The sequence below is a fragment of the Periplaneta americana genome, chromosome 14, assembly GCF_040183065.1.
Source record: "Periplaneta americana isolate PAMFEO1 chromosome 14, P.americana_PAMFEO1_priV1, whole genome shotgun sequence".
NCBI classification, from domain to species: domain Eukaryota; kingdom Metazoa; phylum Arthropoda; class Insecta; order Blattodea; family Blattidae; genus Periplaneta; species Periplaneta americana.
Window position 1 is genome coordinate 136,532,868 of NC_091130.1, and position 14,398 is coordinate 136,547,265.

The window sequence follows — 14,398 nt, forward strand, 5'->3', positions numbered from 1 at the left end:
ATTGGAAAAATCATATCAAAGAAATAACCCCCAAACTTAGCTCAGCATGCTTCGCAATTAGGTTGTTACAACAATCTCTAAACAGCAGTATCTTAAAAAGACAATATTTTTTGCCTATTTTCATTCCATTATGTCCTACGGAATAATATTTTGAGAAAATTCTGCAGATAGTAAAAATATATTCTTATTACAAGAAAGAGCCATTAGAATAATAGTTGGAGCAAAGGCTAGAGAATCATGTAGATTATTTAAAAAAATTAGAGATTCTAACCTTAACAAATCAATACATATACCCTACAATAAATTTCCTCTTATGTAACAAAGAAAAATTTCCAACTAACTCAGCCATACATAGTATAAATACCCGCAGAAGAAATGATTTTCATACGCCATCATCAAATTTATCATGATTTCAAAGGGGAGTACGTTACATGCCGATAAAAATGTTCAATAGTCTTACTGAAGACATTAAGAATCATAGCCAAAACCCTGCATTATTTGAGGTAAAACTAAAAAATTACTTAATATCTCACACTTTCTATTCTGTAGATGAATTCTTGACATTTCACAGTACTGTGTAAATATTATAATACTATTAAATGGCAAACATACTACATTGTATAAAATATTACTGTTATTAAGGTATTAATTCTGTACATATTTCGTATTTGCATTTTATATGTATTGCATCTTATTGTTAAACGTAAGAATTGGACATGTTCTTTATTCTATGCTGTAAAGCAAATGTAAGAATATTATGGAACGAATAAATCAATCCATCCATCCATCCATCCATCCATCCATCCATCCATCCATCCATCCATCCATCCATCCATCCATCCATCCATCCATCCATCCATCCATCCATCCATCCATCCATCCATCCATCCATCCATCCATCCATCCATCCATCCATCCATCCATCCATCCATCCATCCATCCATCCATCCATCCATCCATCCATCCATCCATCCATCCATCCATCTATCTATCTATCTATCTATCTATCTATCTATCTATCTATCTATCTATCTATCTATCTATCTATCTATCTATCTATCTATCTATCTTTCTATCTACGCCTACAAATGGTTGTGCGGGCAAATGGCGGTCACACACATAGAGCATCATTTTTAATTTTGATTATTTGAAAGATCATTAATTATTATTAATTTTACCAACATTCAGTTTCTGAATTTTGAAGTAATAAATTGTCCTCAAAAACCACATTCTTCTCAACATTATGTATTGACCTCCGTAAGATTTTAATTGAGCCTCAAAAACATAATAAAAAGTCCTGCTCATCTTCAAATTCTACTCTTTCCAACAGTGTACTTATTATAAATTTATATTATGTATTTACTAAAATAGAGTATTTCTAATTTTATGCCTTTTTTGGCCCACTGTGTATTAAAAATAACAGATATGCGTGCTAATTAATTCTTTTATACAAATAAGGTAACCGGGGGTAATAAGGCCCACCTAAGGAATAAAATGTTCTTTCTTTGAAATGGAGACGTTTAGCAATTTTTAAATAGTGGAATAGCATACCTTTATAGTCATCCTATAATATTTTACTTGAAATAAATATTCAAACAGACACTTAAATGCTGTGAGCAATGAAAATTAACATCATGTCACTGGGCCTTATATCCTGCTGTGATAGATAATATGGTCCACAATGAAGAATGTAAGTACTGAATACAATTTGGGCATACAAGGTCTTCAGTTTTTTCCTCAGTGAGACCTACACATTCATCGTGCACCCAGCATTCACAAGACACACACATGTATATCTACAACAATTCTCTTCGCAGACAGAACATATCCGCGTCCCCTGGATGTTTACAAATCCTGAAGTTGATGGTTCATCCAATGCTCTTTCTGCATTAGGAATTGTCAGGCTTTCGTTTGTTTCATTTCTTGCAAAAAAGATTATGCTTCAGAGTTTGAACTTTATAGTTCAGGGACTTCTATGAACTTGTGGGCGTCTCCACGTATATATTTCATGGGCCTTATTTCCAGATCTGTTACTTCGCGCCAATTTTAATTTATGGAGTGCTCATATGCTTATTACCGAAAGTTTCACGGTAGCCCCAAACTTCTTAATGTTTACGCAATAACCTGCATTTAATATTATATTAATAACACACAGTAAAACGATAAAATATCAACTTAAATTTTTCAAAATTTTATAATGAAAGCAGAAATAATCACACATAACTTGTGGCCACCAGTCAGCTACAAACAAGAACGAGAATCTAATTTCTTTATGACTCACTCGAATATAAGAAGAAATTGGTTTTAAGGCCTATTGCTTTCTTTTGCAAATGTGTATAACTAATGGCAAAACTAGGTAGTGGGTCTTATAACATGCTGGCCTTAATACCCTCAGATACCTTATAAAGAAAGGAAAATTAGAAATAAATATGTTCAACACCACCGCCACCACACCACACCACCACCACCAATAATAATAATAATAATAATAATAATAATAATAATAATAATAATAATAATAATAATAATAAAAAAACTTAGTTGGGAAATTATTTAGTTTCTTTCCACAGGGAGTAGAGGTAGGTAGAGTTACTCGTCCTATTTCTTGTGTTTATTGGTCTGTTATCTTTGAGCAGTGCTGACATCCTAAATAAAATCAATGTCTCAACTTCAGAATGTCTACTATTTGTTCCAAATTTTCATAAGAAGAAAAATATGATGTAATTATTGTATATAGTGCTACTGCTACTAGTTATAACAGCAAAATCATACAACAGATAAGTAAACACTTTCAGTTACCTGGGTCGCACACTATGTTATGGGACAGAGATAGGTATGATAACAAAACTGTCCAAATTTTTGCAAATCACAGCCATTATTAACAGAAATTTCATTCTCTCCAAGACTTTACAATAAACTAGATTAAATTATATGTATTTACACAGGATACGAAACGAAACCAATTAAGAATTACAGCAGAGAAAAAAATATAACATATACTTTTAAGAAAATAATTATTTCCTGTCACGTTAACTAAAAGTAGAGTAACAGCACTAAATATTAGATGGTTTGATAAAATTACAATACGACAATTATTGGTATCCGACAAGTTTATAGGCCATTGAATAATGGGAATATCCTAGGTAAGAGATTCAGTCATATAAATAGCGCAAGAACTTCTCCCTTGTGCGTCGTGACGCCATTGGCAGTAAATATTAATCAATGAATGCGTCGTCTACCCTTGCAGACGGCTGTCTAAGTTTTACATAGACTACACATTAATGTACGGATGTTGCAAATTTAAATACAAATTTCGTAGTTGGAATTATATTTTTGCTTGCCAATCCGAAATAATACACCGATTATCCATCTTGAAGATTGAGGTTGTAAACCAAGAAGTTAAAGTTCAAATTTACGATGAATTAGGCAATGATGTGTAGATTTTATAGAAAACATCCATTCAGCCTGTCTTAAGCTCATAAAATATCCCGGATTATATAATTTGTATCTTGAGATTAGATTTATACTCACAAAGGATGCAATTCCACTACAATATCATAACATCCCAAGAAAATTATAAGGACTATTTCATATAAGTTATATGACGTCATTCCATTTTCGGCCAATGAAGTGTAATGAAATTTTGAATTTCCAACCAGTCACAGAAATATATCGCGATAATTTCTTCAGCTCGATTTATCAATTTCAATTTATCGCATGGTCGTTCTTTTGTTTGGTTAGTGTCGCCAACTCTTTCCACGTAACTCGATGAGCATGAATCCATTGTACTAACTAAAGTGTGAAATCCTACTTCCACATCTACTTCTTCATCTTATAATTCCATGTCCATTGTGTAAAGAAAATGACACTCCTTCATAACAATTGTTCATTTAATTAATGTATTAATCAGGTATTTGTTATTATACTATAAAATGTTTAAATTGAATTATTTCAGCAGATAATGAAAACGTATTTCTGTTATAATTATATTTAAAAGCAAAATACATAAATGAATTCTATGCAATAAACGAATTTTTGCTTATAAATAGCAGTAAAAATTAAGATATTATAATATTCTTGATTTTTTCAGAATTAAATTAGTCTGCCATCAACAGATTTGTGCAAATATCTCATTTTTTTCAAACGTCGGTTGGTCTATTATTGCGTAACTTCGACCATTTATCGTATATTACATAAATAAACGTTGAAACTGTTCTTAAGTAAATGTAATGTACCGTACATATTAATTATTATCACTTGTTATACATAGGTTGGATAAAAAGTTATGGCAACACTGCTGTCACGTAACGATGGTGCATTCAAGAGCTGCCAACTGTGTGGACATGAACAAGGACTGTTAGATGAGTCAGTGCAGCCAGCGGCAACAGTACTCTGTCAATCTACTGCAGTGTGTAGAACGTTGACTTTCATAGGGATAGTGCGAGCGCCCTAAGACCACGTTTACAAAACTAGAGCAACGTTCCTGGATCAAAATTGAAGTGACACGAGGTCGTAGTGCACAAGAATGTTTTCAGGGATTGCGTGAAGCACGTGCCGATGCAGCGTTGCCATATAGCACAGTGGCACGATGGGTTAAAGCGTTCCGGGAAGGCAGAGATGCCGTTCAGGACAACCTCCGTACAGGACGACCCCGCGTGGAGGACAACACAGTTCAACTCCTTGCTTCCCTGTTGGATGCTGATCGCCGATGGACTGCGCGTGAGTTAGCAGCGGAAATCGGAGTATGTCACAAAACTGTGCTCCACATTCTGTAAGACATTCTGGGTTACTGCAAAATTACATGGCGTTGGATACCCCATGAAATTTCCGAGGTTTAACAATGGCACCGCTATGCAGTCGCACAGGCCTTGTTGGACCGGTACCAAAGGAAAGATGACGACTTTCTTGAACGAATCGTCGCTATGGACGAAACATGGGCTCGCTCATACGAACTAACCAAACTTGAAACGTCAATCAAATGAATGGAAGCATCCAGGTTCTTCTCGTCCGGAGAAAGTGAGCCCTACACAAAGTGCTGCGAAGTTGATGTTCATTGTGGCGTATAACATTGATGGGGCAATACAGACGTGGACAAATTATTAGACTAAAACGTTTTCTTGGAAACATAATATAATTCGTCATATTAACTATCAGTATAATTTATAGAGTCTCTACTGTTGTAATTATGATTGTTTACATCTTCTGGTATATTTTTGCAATGGTTAAGTATATTTTTCTGGCTATGTTGGTACTACTGGTGTTTTAATTATATACTGCAGAAGATATTCTCCCATTGCCTGCAAGAAGACTGGACATGAAAGAAACTGAAAATCTGTGATCTATATTGAAGAAGAATGTGCACAAAAAGAAGCTTACAACAAAATATGGACTCATTTAAGGACTGTCTGATATCTGGCTAAATGATGCTGATATTCAAAGAAAGTGTCAAACTTTGGTTTCCAGCATCCCTGACGAAATCAACGTGTTAATAAAGAATAAGGAAATGTTCACAAAATATTAGTAATCTCAACACTCAATTTTCTGTTCATTATTTCTGTGCAAAATACATTTTTGTTCATTATCTCTACCGATAAATACAGCTTCATTGCACATATAATTAATTTAGTCTAATAATTTGTCCACGTCTGTACTGCACCACGCTGTACCTCCAAGGCAGACGGCAAACGCGGACTACTACTGCAGGTTCCTGCAGCACTACCTTCGTCCAGCCCTCAGGAGAAAACGACGACACTTGGGGGTACAGACCCCATCATTCTTCATGTTAATGCAAGGAGTCACACCGCTGCTGCTGTCAAGGACCTCTTGCGCCGCTGGCAATGGGAGATTCTGGAACATCCACCGTACTCACCCGATATGAGTCCATGCGATTACGATCTTTTCACCAAAGTGAAAGAACCACTGCGAGGGACCCGGTACGGAGACCAGAGATGAAATTATCCGTGCTATAGGGTGATCAATACGGAACATCAACAAAGATGGACGCGCTGATGGTGTACGACGCCTTCCAAACATTTGGCAAAAGGTGATAAATAAGGGGGGCGACTATATAGAAGGTACGTAACTGTTGTACCCCTGTGAATAAAGCCATGTCAGAAATATCGAACTGTTGCCATTACTTTTTATCCAGCCCTAGTAGTTTACCAACAGTAACGCATTACCGCCGCGTACTATTGGTATTTCTTCGAATCAATACTAAGAGCCAGGTAACTACAGATCCAGGCGCGGTTACTAGTTGAAGCACTAGTTGGTAACTGTAAAGATACTGTAACTGTTATTTCGGAAACTCATTTTCAACACGTCAACATGTTAAATCGTAGAAGAATGTTTATGTACAGATACCTATCGCAAATCTAGCTTTCAGGTATAGTTCCCTGTGAAGCTGATTTGAATAATTTCAAGGGAAAAATTGTTCCCGGGGCCGGGCATCTCTCGTTGCAGACAACGACGACTAGAAATAATCAACAGTCAACTTATTTGTAATAAATTATGCTGTACAATGCAATCAGTTTTCTGATAACTTACTTGCTTACAAGTGGCTTTCAAGGAACCCGGAGGTTCATTGCCGCCCTCACATAAGCCCGCCATCGGTCCCTATCCTGTACAAGATTAATCCACTCTCTACCATCATATCCCACCTCCCTCAAATCCATTTTAATATTATCCTCTCATCTACGTCTCGGCCTCCCAGAACGTCTTTTTTCCCTCCGGCCTCCCAACTAACACTCTATATGCATTTTTAGATTCGCCCATACGTTCTACATGCCCTGCCCATCTCAAACGTCTGGATTTAATGTTCCCAATTATGTCAGGTGAAGAATAAAATGCGTGCAGTTCTGCTTTGTGTAACTTTCTCCATTCTCTAGATACTTCCTGTAACTTCATCCCTCTTAGCCCCAAATATTTTCCTGAGAACCTTATTCTCAAACACCCTTAACCTATGTTCCTCTCTCAAAGTGAGAGTCCAAGTTTCACAACCATACAGAACAACCGGCAATATAACTGTTTTATAAATTCTAACGTTCATATTTTTTGACAGCAGACTGGATGACAAAAGCTTCTCAAACAAATAATAACAGGCATTTCTCATATTTATTCTGCGTTTAATTTCCTCCCGGGAATCATTTGTATTTCTTACTGCTGCTCCAAGATATTTGAATTTTTCCACCTCTTTGAAAGATAAATCTACAATTTTTATATTTTCATTTCGTACAATATTTTAGTCACAATACATAATCATATAGCCTACTTTGTTTTTTCGGAGTTTACTTTCAAACCTACCGCTTTACTTGCTCCAAGTAAAATGTCCGTGTTTTCCCTAATCGTTTGTGGATTTTCTCCTAACATATTCATGTCATCCGCATAGACAAGAAGCTGATGTAACCCGTTCAATTCCAAACCCTCTCTGTTATCCTGAACTTTCCTAATGGCATATTCTAGAGCGAAGTTAAAAAGTAAAGATGATAGTGCATCTCCTTGTTTTAGCCCGCAGAGTTTTCTGGAAACTAGTGTTTGAAATTCTGCGAATACATTTTTCATCTTCGCATTTCATTCTAACACCAAATGTTATTAAATGTTTGAGCTTATTAATAAATTCAACAGCACTTTTAATTGTGTAGGAGTTATTTATGATTATGATGTGAAGAAGATGAAGGGGTTGGGAAAGAATCGGTCATTGGTCTTATAAGGCGTTATTCCGGTGTCTGGAGGAACACAAGAAAAAGCTTGAGTCAGATATCCGTTCTCGAGCATCGAAAGAAATTAAAAAGCAATCAGTTGTTAAGGCACTTTTCCGACCTCTGTCTGTAGAAACAGAGAAAAAATATGACAAGAAATCTTTCAAAATCACGAGATCTAAAACTCGGATAACTGCTGAATAGTGAAGTTTAAGCATAAAAATAAGCTATGAGTAAGAACTGTAACAGAAGAGAACAGTTTCTAAAATAGCTTACAATCCGTATATTGGTAGCCTTTCTGTAAGCCTCTTGGAGCACACGAATATCCTCAATCCTTAACCTTAAAAAGAAGACGACAAACTTAGAGCGAAAGAAAAGTTCGTATATAATCTACTCACAACCATAAACAATCGCAACGAAAGAAGAGAAAGTGGGAGGTGAAATAATATTAAATGGTACTCGATAGCATGTCCTTGAAAGGGAATTTGGGGCTGTAAGGAAAAATCTATGTGAGCTCCAAGCGTGTGCACTATGCTGATGATCGCTGCTGTGTGCAGTTCCATCAGGCTTATAACACGACTTTTTTTGCAGTCGCTAGATGGCAGCATAATGAAATTGATAAAAGTTATCTTGAAAGTGTATTAGGCTGATCAATTTGTTATATGTGATCAGGGCTAATAACTCCATTAATCCTGATATTAACTATAAAACAGTCTATTTGTTCTTACTGATCTTAAATGCCCACCATCTGTTATTTCTACACTGTTAGGTGAAGAAGACAATGCGTGCTGTTTTTCGTTGTGTAACTTTCTCCATTCCCCTGTACCTTCATTCCACTTAATCCCAAATATTTTCCTAAACAACTTATTCTCGAACACCCTAAAACTCTGTCCCTTTCTCAAAGTGAGATTCCAAGTTTCACAACCACACAGAACAACCGGTAATATAACTGTTTTATAAATTCTAACTTTCAGTTTTTTTTAAGCAGACTGGATGACAAAAGATTCACAGTCGAATAATAGCAAGAATTTCCTATATTTATTCTGCGTTTAATTTCATCATTTATATCACTTATATCTGTTACTGTCCAAGATATTTGAATTTTTCCACGTCTTCAAAGGATAAATTTCCAATTTTTATATTTCCAGTTCGTACTATATAATTAGGAACATTAAATCCAGACGTTTGAGATGGGCAGGGCATGTAGCACGTATAGGCGAATCCAGAAATGCATATAGAATGTTAGTTGGGAGGCCAGAGGGAAAAAGACCTTTGGGGAGGCCGAGACGTAGATGGGAAGATAATGTTAAAATGGATTTGAGGGAGGTGGGATATGATGATAGAGAATGGATTAATCTTGCTCAGGATAGGGACCAATGGCGGGCTTCTGTGGGGCGGCAATAAACCTCCGGGCTCCTTAAAAGCCAGTAAATAAGTAAGTATTATTGTAAATAAGTAAGTAAGTAAGTACTATGTTCTGGTCACGAGACATAATCATATACTTAGTCTTTTCAGGATTTACTTCCAAACCTATCTCGTTACTTGCTTCGAATAAAATTCCCGTGTTTTTCCCTAATACTTTGTGAATTTTCTCCCAACATGTTCACGTCATCCGCATAACTGATGTAACCCATTCAATTCCAAGCCCTCTCTGTTTTCCTGAACTTTCCTAATGGCATATTGTAGAGCAAATTTAAAAAGTAAGGTGATCATAATAAACTATCTTACTCTAAAAGTTCTAAGAACCCTCACTAATACTCCCTTTGTTCCAAAATATGGTATAGAAAGTTGTCATTAATTCCGTTCCAAAATATGGTACACATTTGTTAAAGTTCTCAGTAATATCATGTAACTTTAATGCATCTTCTAGATACTTATTTGTATCATAAGAAAAAATAATAAATAAAGCACATTTCATTCTACGTGATGTCAAATTAATAAAAGAAAAAAAAACAAACATTGTTTTGACAGAGGGATATTAACATAAAATGCAATAAATTACAACCCGTTTTTGTATGACTGTTGTGCCTGAGATGTCCTATTCAAAACTGACTGGGTTGGTGTTACATTTTCTGCAGATCGTCTTGACATTATTACTTGCGTTTTCACATTGCAAATCAAAGGAATGAAGATGCATATGTCCAAGAAGAAACATTTGGCATACAAATCTATTCAGAGGAAAGTTTTTTTTAAAAAGAGGTATTTTTGGCAAGGTTACACTTCATTGAGATATTATGTCCCTTTCAATGTTACATCTTTCTTGGACTACGTTTGATTATTATGGAAGCAAATAACTTTCAATTCAAAATATCTGGTATTCTGCCTGGAAAATAAATGAATCGTTTATTTCTAAACCCCACAAGTGACAAAAACAACACTTTTGGGAAACTAATAACAACTATTTAGTTTCATTAATTTTACCTTAATTGTCAAATTGTATTTAAGAAGTGATATTAGTTGCTAAATATGAGGTTTATTCACCATCAATTGTGTTTTATAATATATAAAGTCCCCCCAAAAAATTAAATTAATTAGAATGTTACGGAGTTTTTCCAACAAACAAACTGAAACTAAGCAAAGCATTGCCTTTTTCCAAGTATCAGAGTGAATGAAAGTAAGTATGAACAAACTTTATAATCTATGTAAAAACTACAGTACAAAATCACAAAAAAAAGTTAGGGCCGTATTCATAGACATTTTTAGCGCGGGCTTCCGGTGGATGATCAGCGTTTGTCGTATTCATAAACCAGTGTTAGCGATAGGATATGATTTGAATTCTGTACTAGTAACCAGTGGATAGCCGGGGCTAGCTTAGTACGCTCGTAGCGCGTGCTGCGAAATGTCTATGAATAGCACCCTTAAAGTTTTTTTCTGCTGCAACAGACATTTTTCTTATCAGGACTTATTATTTTTTTAGTTTTCGCTTCCACTGCCTTTACTATCTTTGTTGATGGTTGATGTACAGTTCTGTGTAGAATCCTTTCACTTCATCCGGTATGTACTGCAAAATCTTCTTATGGTCCTCCATTTTTTTAAATATTAATTGGTAGCCTCGAGTTGTTATAAGCTAGGTTATACAGTAAGCAGTTAAAACGGTAAATTTTCAGCACAAATATTTTTCTTAGGAATTCGAATGGTAAATACTTCTGCCGGTTCAATGCTATCACTCATATAAATTGAGGGAAAGAAGACAGAGGACGGACACTGGAAAGTTTTCTTTTCTCAATCGTACTATCAGGGACTGGAATGCTTTACCTGCAGACTTACTAAAGGCTTTACCAACAACCAAAAACATATTTAAAAATAGGCTTAAGGACTTTACTAATAGACGATAATTATACACAGTATGTAAAGGATGTAAATGATATTTTGTTATTGAAGTGTTGTATCAGTGAAGAATTATGTTGTGTCAGTGAAGTGTGTTGTGTCAGTGAAACGTGTTCCTGTCAGGGAAGCTTTATAGTTTATAGTGGCAGTGCAAAGTATTTGAACAGTGAATTTTTTTTGAAGTGTTAGTGAAATCAGGATAGAATCAGTGAAATGTGTCGTAGTTCCAGTGCAGTGAGTGAGTTGACAGCGAAATGAGTGTAATGTGGAAAGGTACTTGTGCAGATATGAACATATTGTGAATTTTATTGTAACAACAATGTAATTTATTCGTCACAACAATAATTCCTTTCTACAATTCACCTTAAACGCTCTCGTCAACAATTGGATCTTCACTCAACACAGTATTCGTTATAGCACTCCACCGACGACAATGACAATTTACTTGGACTATTACGCACAACAATGAACTGTTAATCTTAACTAATATTTACAAAGCACTATTTACAAATCAGAACTATCAGTTCTCAGTTCACAGTTCTTCTATCTCAGTCACTCGAGTCCACAGTATCTAGAACCACAGACCTTCAGAGACAGTTCACTGTACTCGAACTCGGGTCCCTCCAACTGCGGTCCACTGCACTCGAACTCAGGTCCCTCCAACTGCGATCCACTGCACTCGAACTCAGGCCTTCGGATGCTGACGCAGATGCGGACGCACACTCGAGTCGAACTCCGGTTGGCTTGACTGGCTTGCTTGCTCTGGCTTACTCACTGACTGAATAACTGAAAACTCTGCTGTCGTTCCTTCGCGACCGTAATTTATAACCACAGCGACGTAGCCTCGAAAATCCGCGAGTCTTCCACTTCGACGGATTTCTGGAATAGTCGGGAAGGTCGTTTCACATTCACTGCGTTAAGTAGCAGCTGCGCGCGCAGCCTCGTCGCGTTGACGTAATACACCCTCTCTCTTCTCTCCACCGCGCGACGTCACTCAATGTTCCGTGGAGCCTGTGCGATCTGCTTTCTTGCGGGACGCTGGTCGTGAGTTCGATTCTCACGTCGCTGTCACAATATCATACTCGTGGGTTTTAGTTCGAACTTAGATTTAAGATACAAATTAGATATACTTTAAATGTTATTTATAAGTGATCGTGCTTCATTTAATTTAGGATATTCCCTATTATTATTATTATTATTATTATTATTATTATTATTATTATTATTATTATTATTATTATTATAAATTATTGTTAGTATTAATTATTTGTATTAATTATTGGTATTATTATTAACTGTATTTTTAATTAATAAGTTTATTATTGTCATTATTGAGTGTAATTAGTTACCACTGCCACCGGGTATATACCCATTGCAGTGTGAATAAATACACACATACATACATACATCAATGAACTCTTTACAAACAACTTCACCTTTTTATTCATTGTAGTGAAAAAACTCATTCACCTTCGACTAGTTTATTTGAAAAAAAAAAAAAACACCAAATGTGATGGTAGTTGTGTGGTTTTTACAATAAATGCATATTTCTTGTGCAATTTTTTACATGTTACAGTCATGTTGGATATGAGACTTTTATATCAAAAGATGCGCATTCATGCTGGCAATCAAAATTCACAAAAAAAAAAAAAAGCATTTTGTAAAAAAATGTCGGTTGTGGTGTTTTTACAATAACGATTCAAATGTGAAATGAACTTATTCTGCAGAACTTGCTGCACAAGGCTCTAGTTATATTATAATGCCCGCTACCCTATAGCAGGCAGTTCGCTGGTTTAAGATATTGAGCATATTTTAATTAAGCAAAGATCACATTTGATTGCTAAGTACAAAATTCTGTGTTAAACATACAGAGTCGGCAAGTTTGAAGACTTCACTGCAGCATGCCTGAGAGAAGGAAGACAAGATAGTACTGAATAGACTTCCAAGTTAGTCGCTGCAAAGTTTGGGGGTAAAAGTAAATGCGCGCGCACTCACCTGAGACCCAAGTGCCATTGAAGCGGCGTGCTGTGTAGTGTGGACCTAGGACGTCGTCCAGGGTGAACTTGTGACCTTTAACGCGCGGTCCTTCCTCCGGGGGTGAGAGCAGGACGATGGAAAACACGATGAGGCCTAGCACAGCCACTATGACGAGCAGCGCGATCAGGATCCCCCTCCAGTTCCTCTGGTTCGGCGTCGAGGCCACGAGTTCCTGCAAGCAAAAACTTCGCTCAGTTCCGAGAAGACAACTCCTTCGTTCTTTGTCTACATTCTAAATTATACAGAGTGATCCATTTGGAAAGACAAAAAATAAAAAAAAAAAAAACGTGATAAAATGATAACTGTTGCTATTTATTGTTAAGGGTATCCAGGAGTGGAATTACGAAATTCTAAACTATAAAAGCTAGATATTTTAAATTTGTACAATAGTTGTATAGTATAATAAAACTAAAGAGCTCAAAAACATTTGTCTTTGTAGCTCTCTTAGTTCACAACTTATGGACAACTTTACATTTTTGGGGGCGAGTAACTCAAAAAACCCTTGCGTAACAATTTTATTTTTTTCGGTCTCATAATTTGTGAATAGGCTCATCACACATATGCTTCTTTAAATAGTCCTGGGTTTCCATATAGATTCATTAGATAAGCTCTAGAATTTTTTTTAATATTGAATATATTTTTTCCTTAATAATGAAAAGATTTGTTAAGAAACTGAAAATATATATATATATATATATATATATATATTTAATTTGTATTCACTATAAAACCCAGAACTACTTTTATTAACTACCAAGTGAACTTAAATACCAAGTTTGAACTGTCTATTACAAAATCTGCTTCGCAAGGAGCATTTTATCGGAATGAAAATCTGAAAATTTTAAGTGTGAAAAAACACTGAAAGTTTTGAATACATTATTCGCATTAAAATCTCCTGGTTCACCAGTGAACGCCAGCGCAAAACAAAAAATTGAATAGACATTCTCTTGACATTTAATTTGTGAATATGCAGACATGCATTTTGTTTATGGATTTTGTGATGGCAGTACATTGGATGCTGTTGAGGCATACAGACGACGTTTTCCCAATAGAAGGATTCCATTTATCTGTGTGTTTTCCCTTGTTTACCGAATATTATCTGAAACTTGCAAGCTATCAAGTGTTTCATTGTGGTCGAAAATACAACCGGTACCAGTACCTGACATGAATTTATAATTCATGAAATCCATAAGAAGAGCGACCTTAGTAATTTATCCTGTGTAATTATTTTATTTTCTTACTGAGTTTGTACTTAATTATGAAATAAGCTTATTAGAACACAAGATGCAGCATTTTCAATTATGTGTCATATCACAGTGTTCTAAAACGAAAAATTGCGT

At 35.7% G+C, this 14,398-nt stretch overlaps 1 protein-coding gene across 7 annotated transcripts in view; it reads right to left on the reverse strand.

Moving 5' to 3' along the window:
- The window catches only part of LOC138713755 (inactive dipeptidyl peptidase 10-like), an 883,892-nt gene that overhangs the window by 341,750 nt on the left and 527,744 nt on the right, over positions 1–14,398 (reverse strand). For all 7 annotated transcript variants that reach the window (XM_069846140.1, XM_069846139.1, XM_069846143.1 and 4 more), the window contains one exon: positions 13,017–13,230. In XM_069846140.1, coding sequence (XP_069702241.1) covers positions 13,017–13,230 — 214 coding nt within the window. The remainder of the gene's footprint in view (positions 1–13,016; positions 13,231–14,398) is intronic.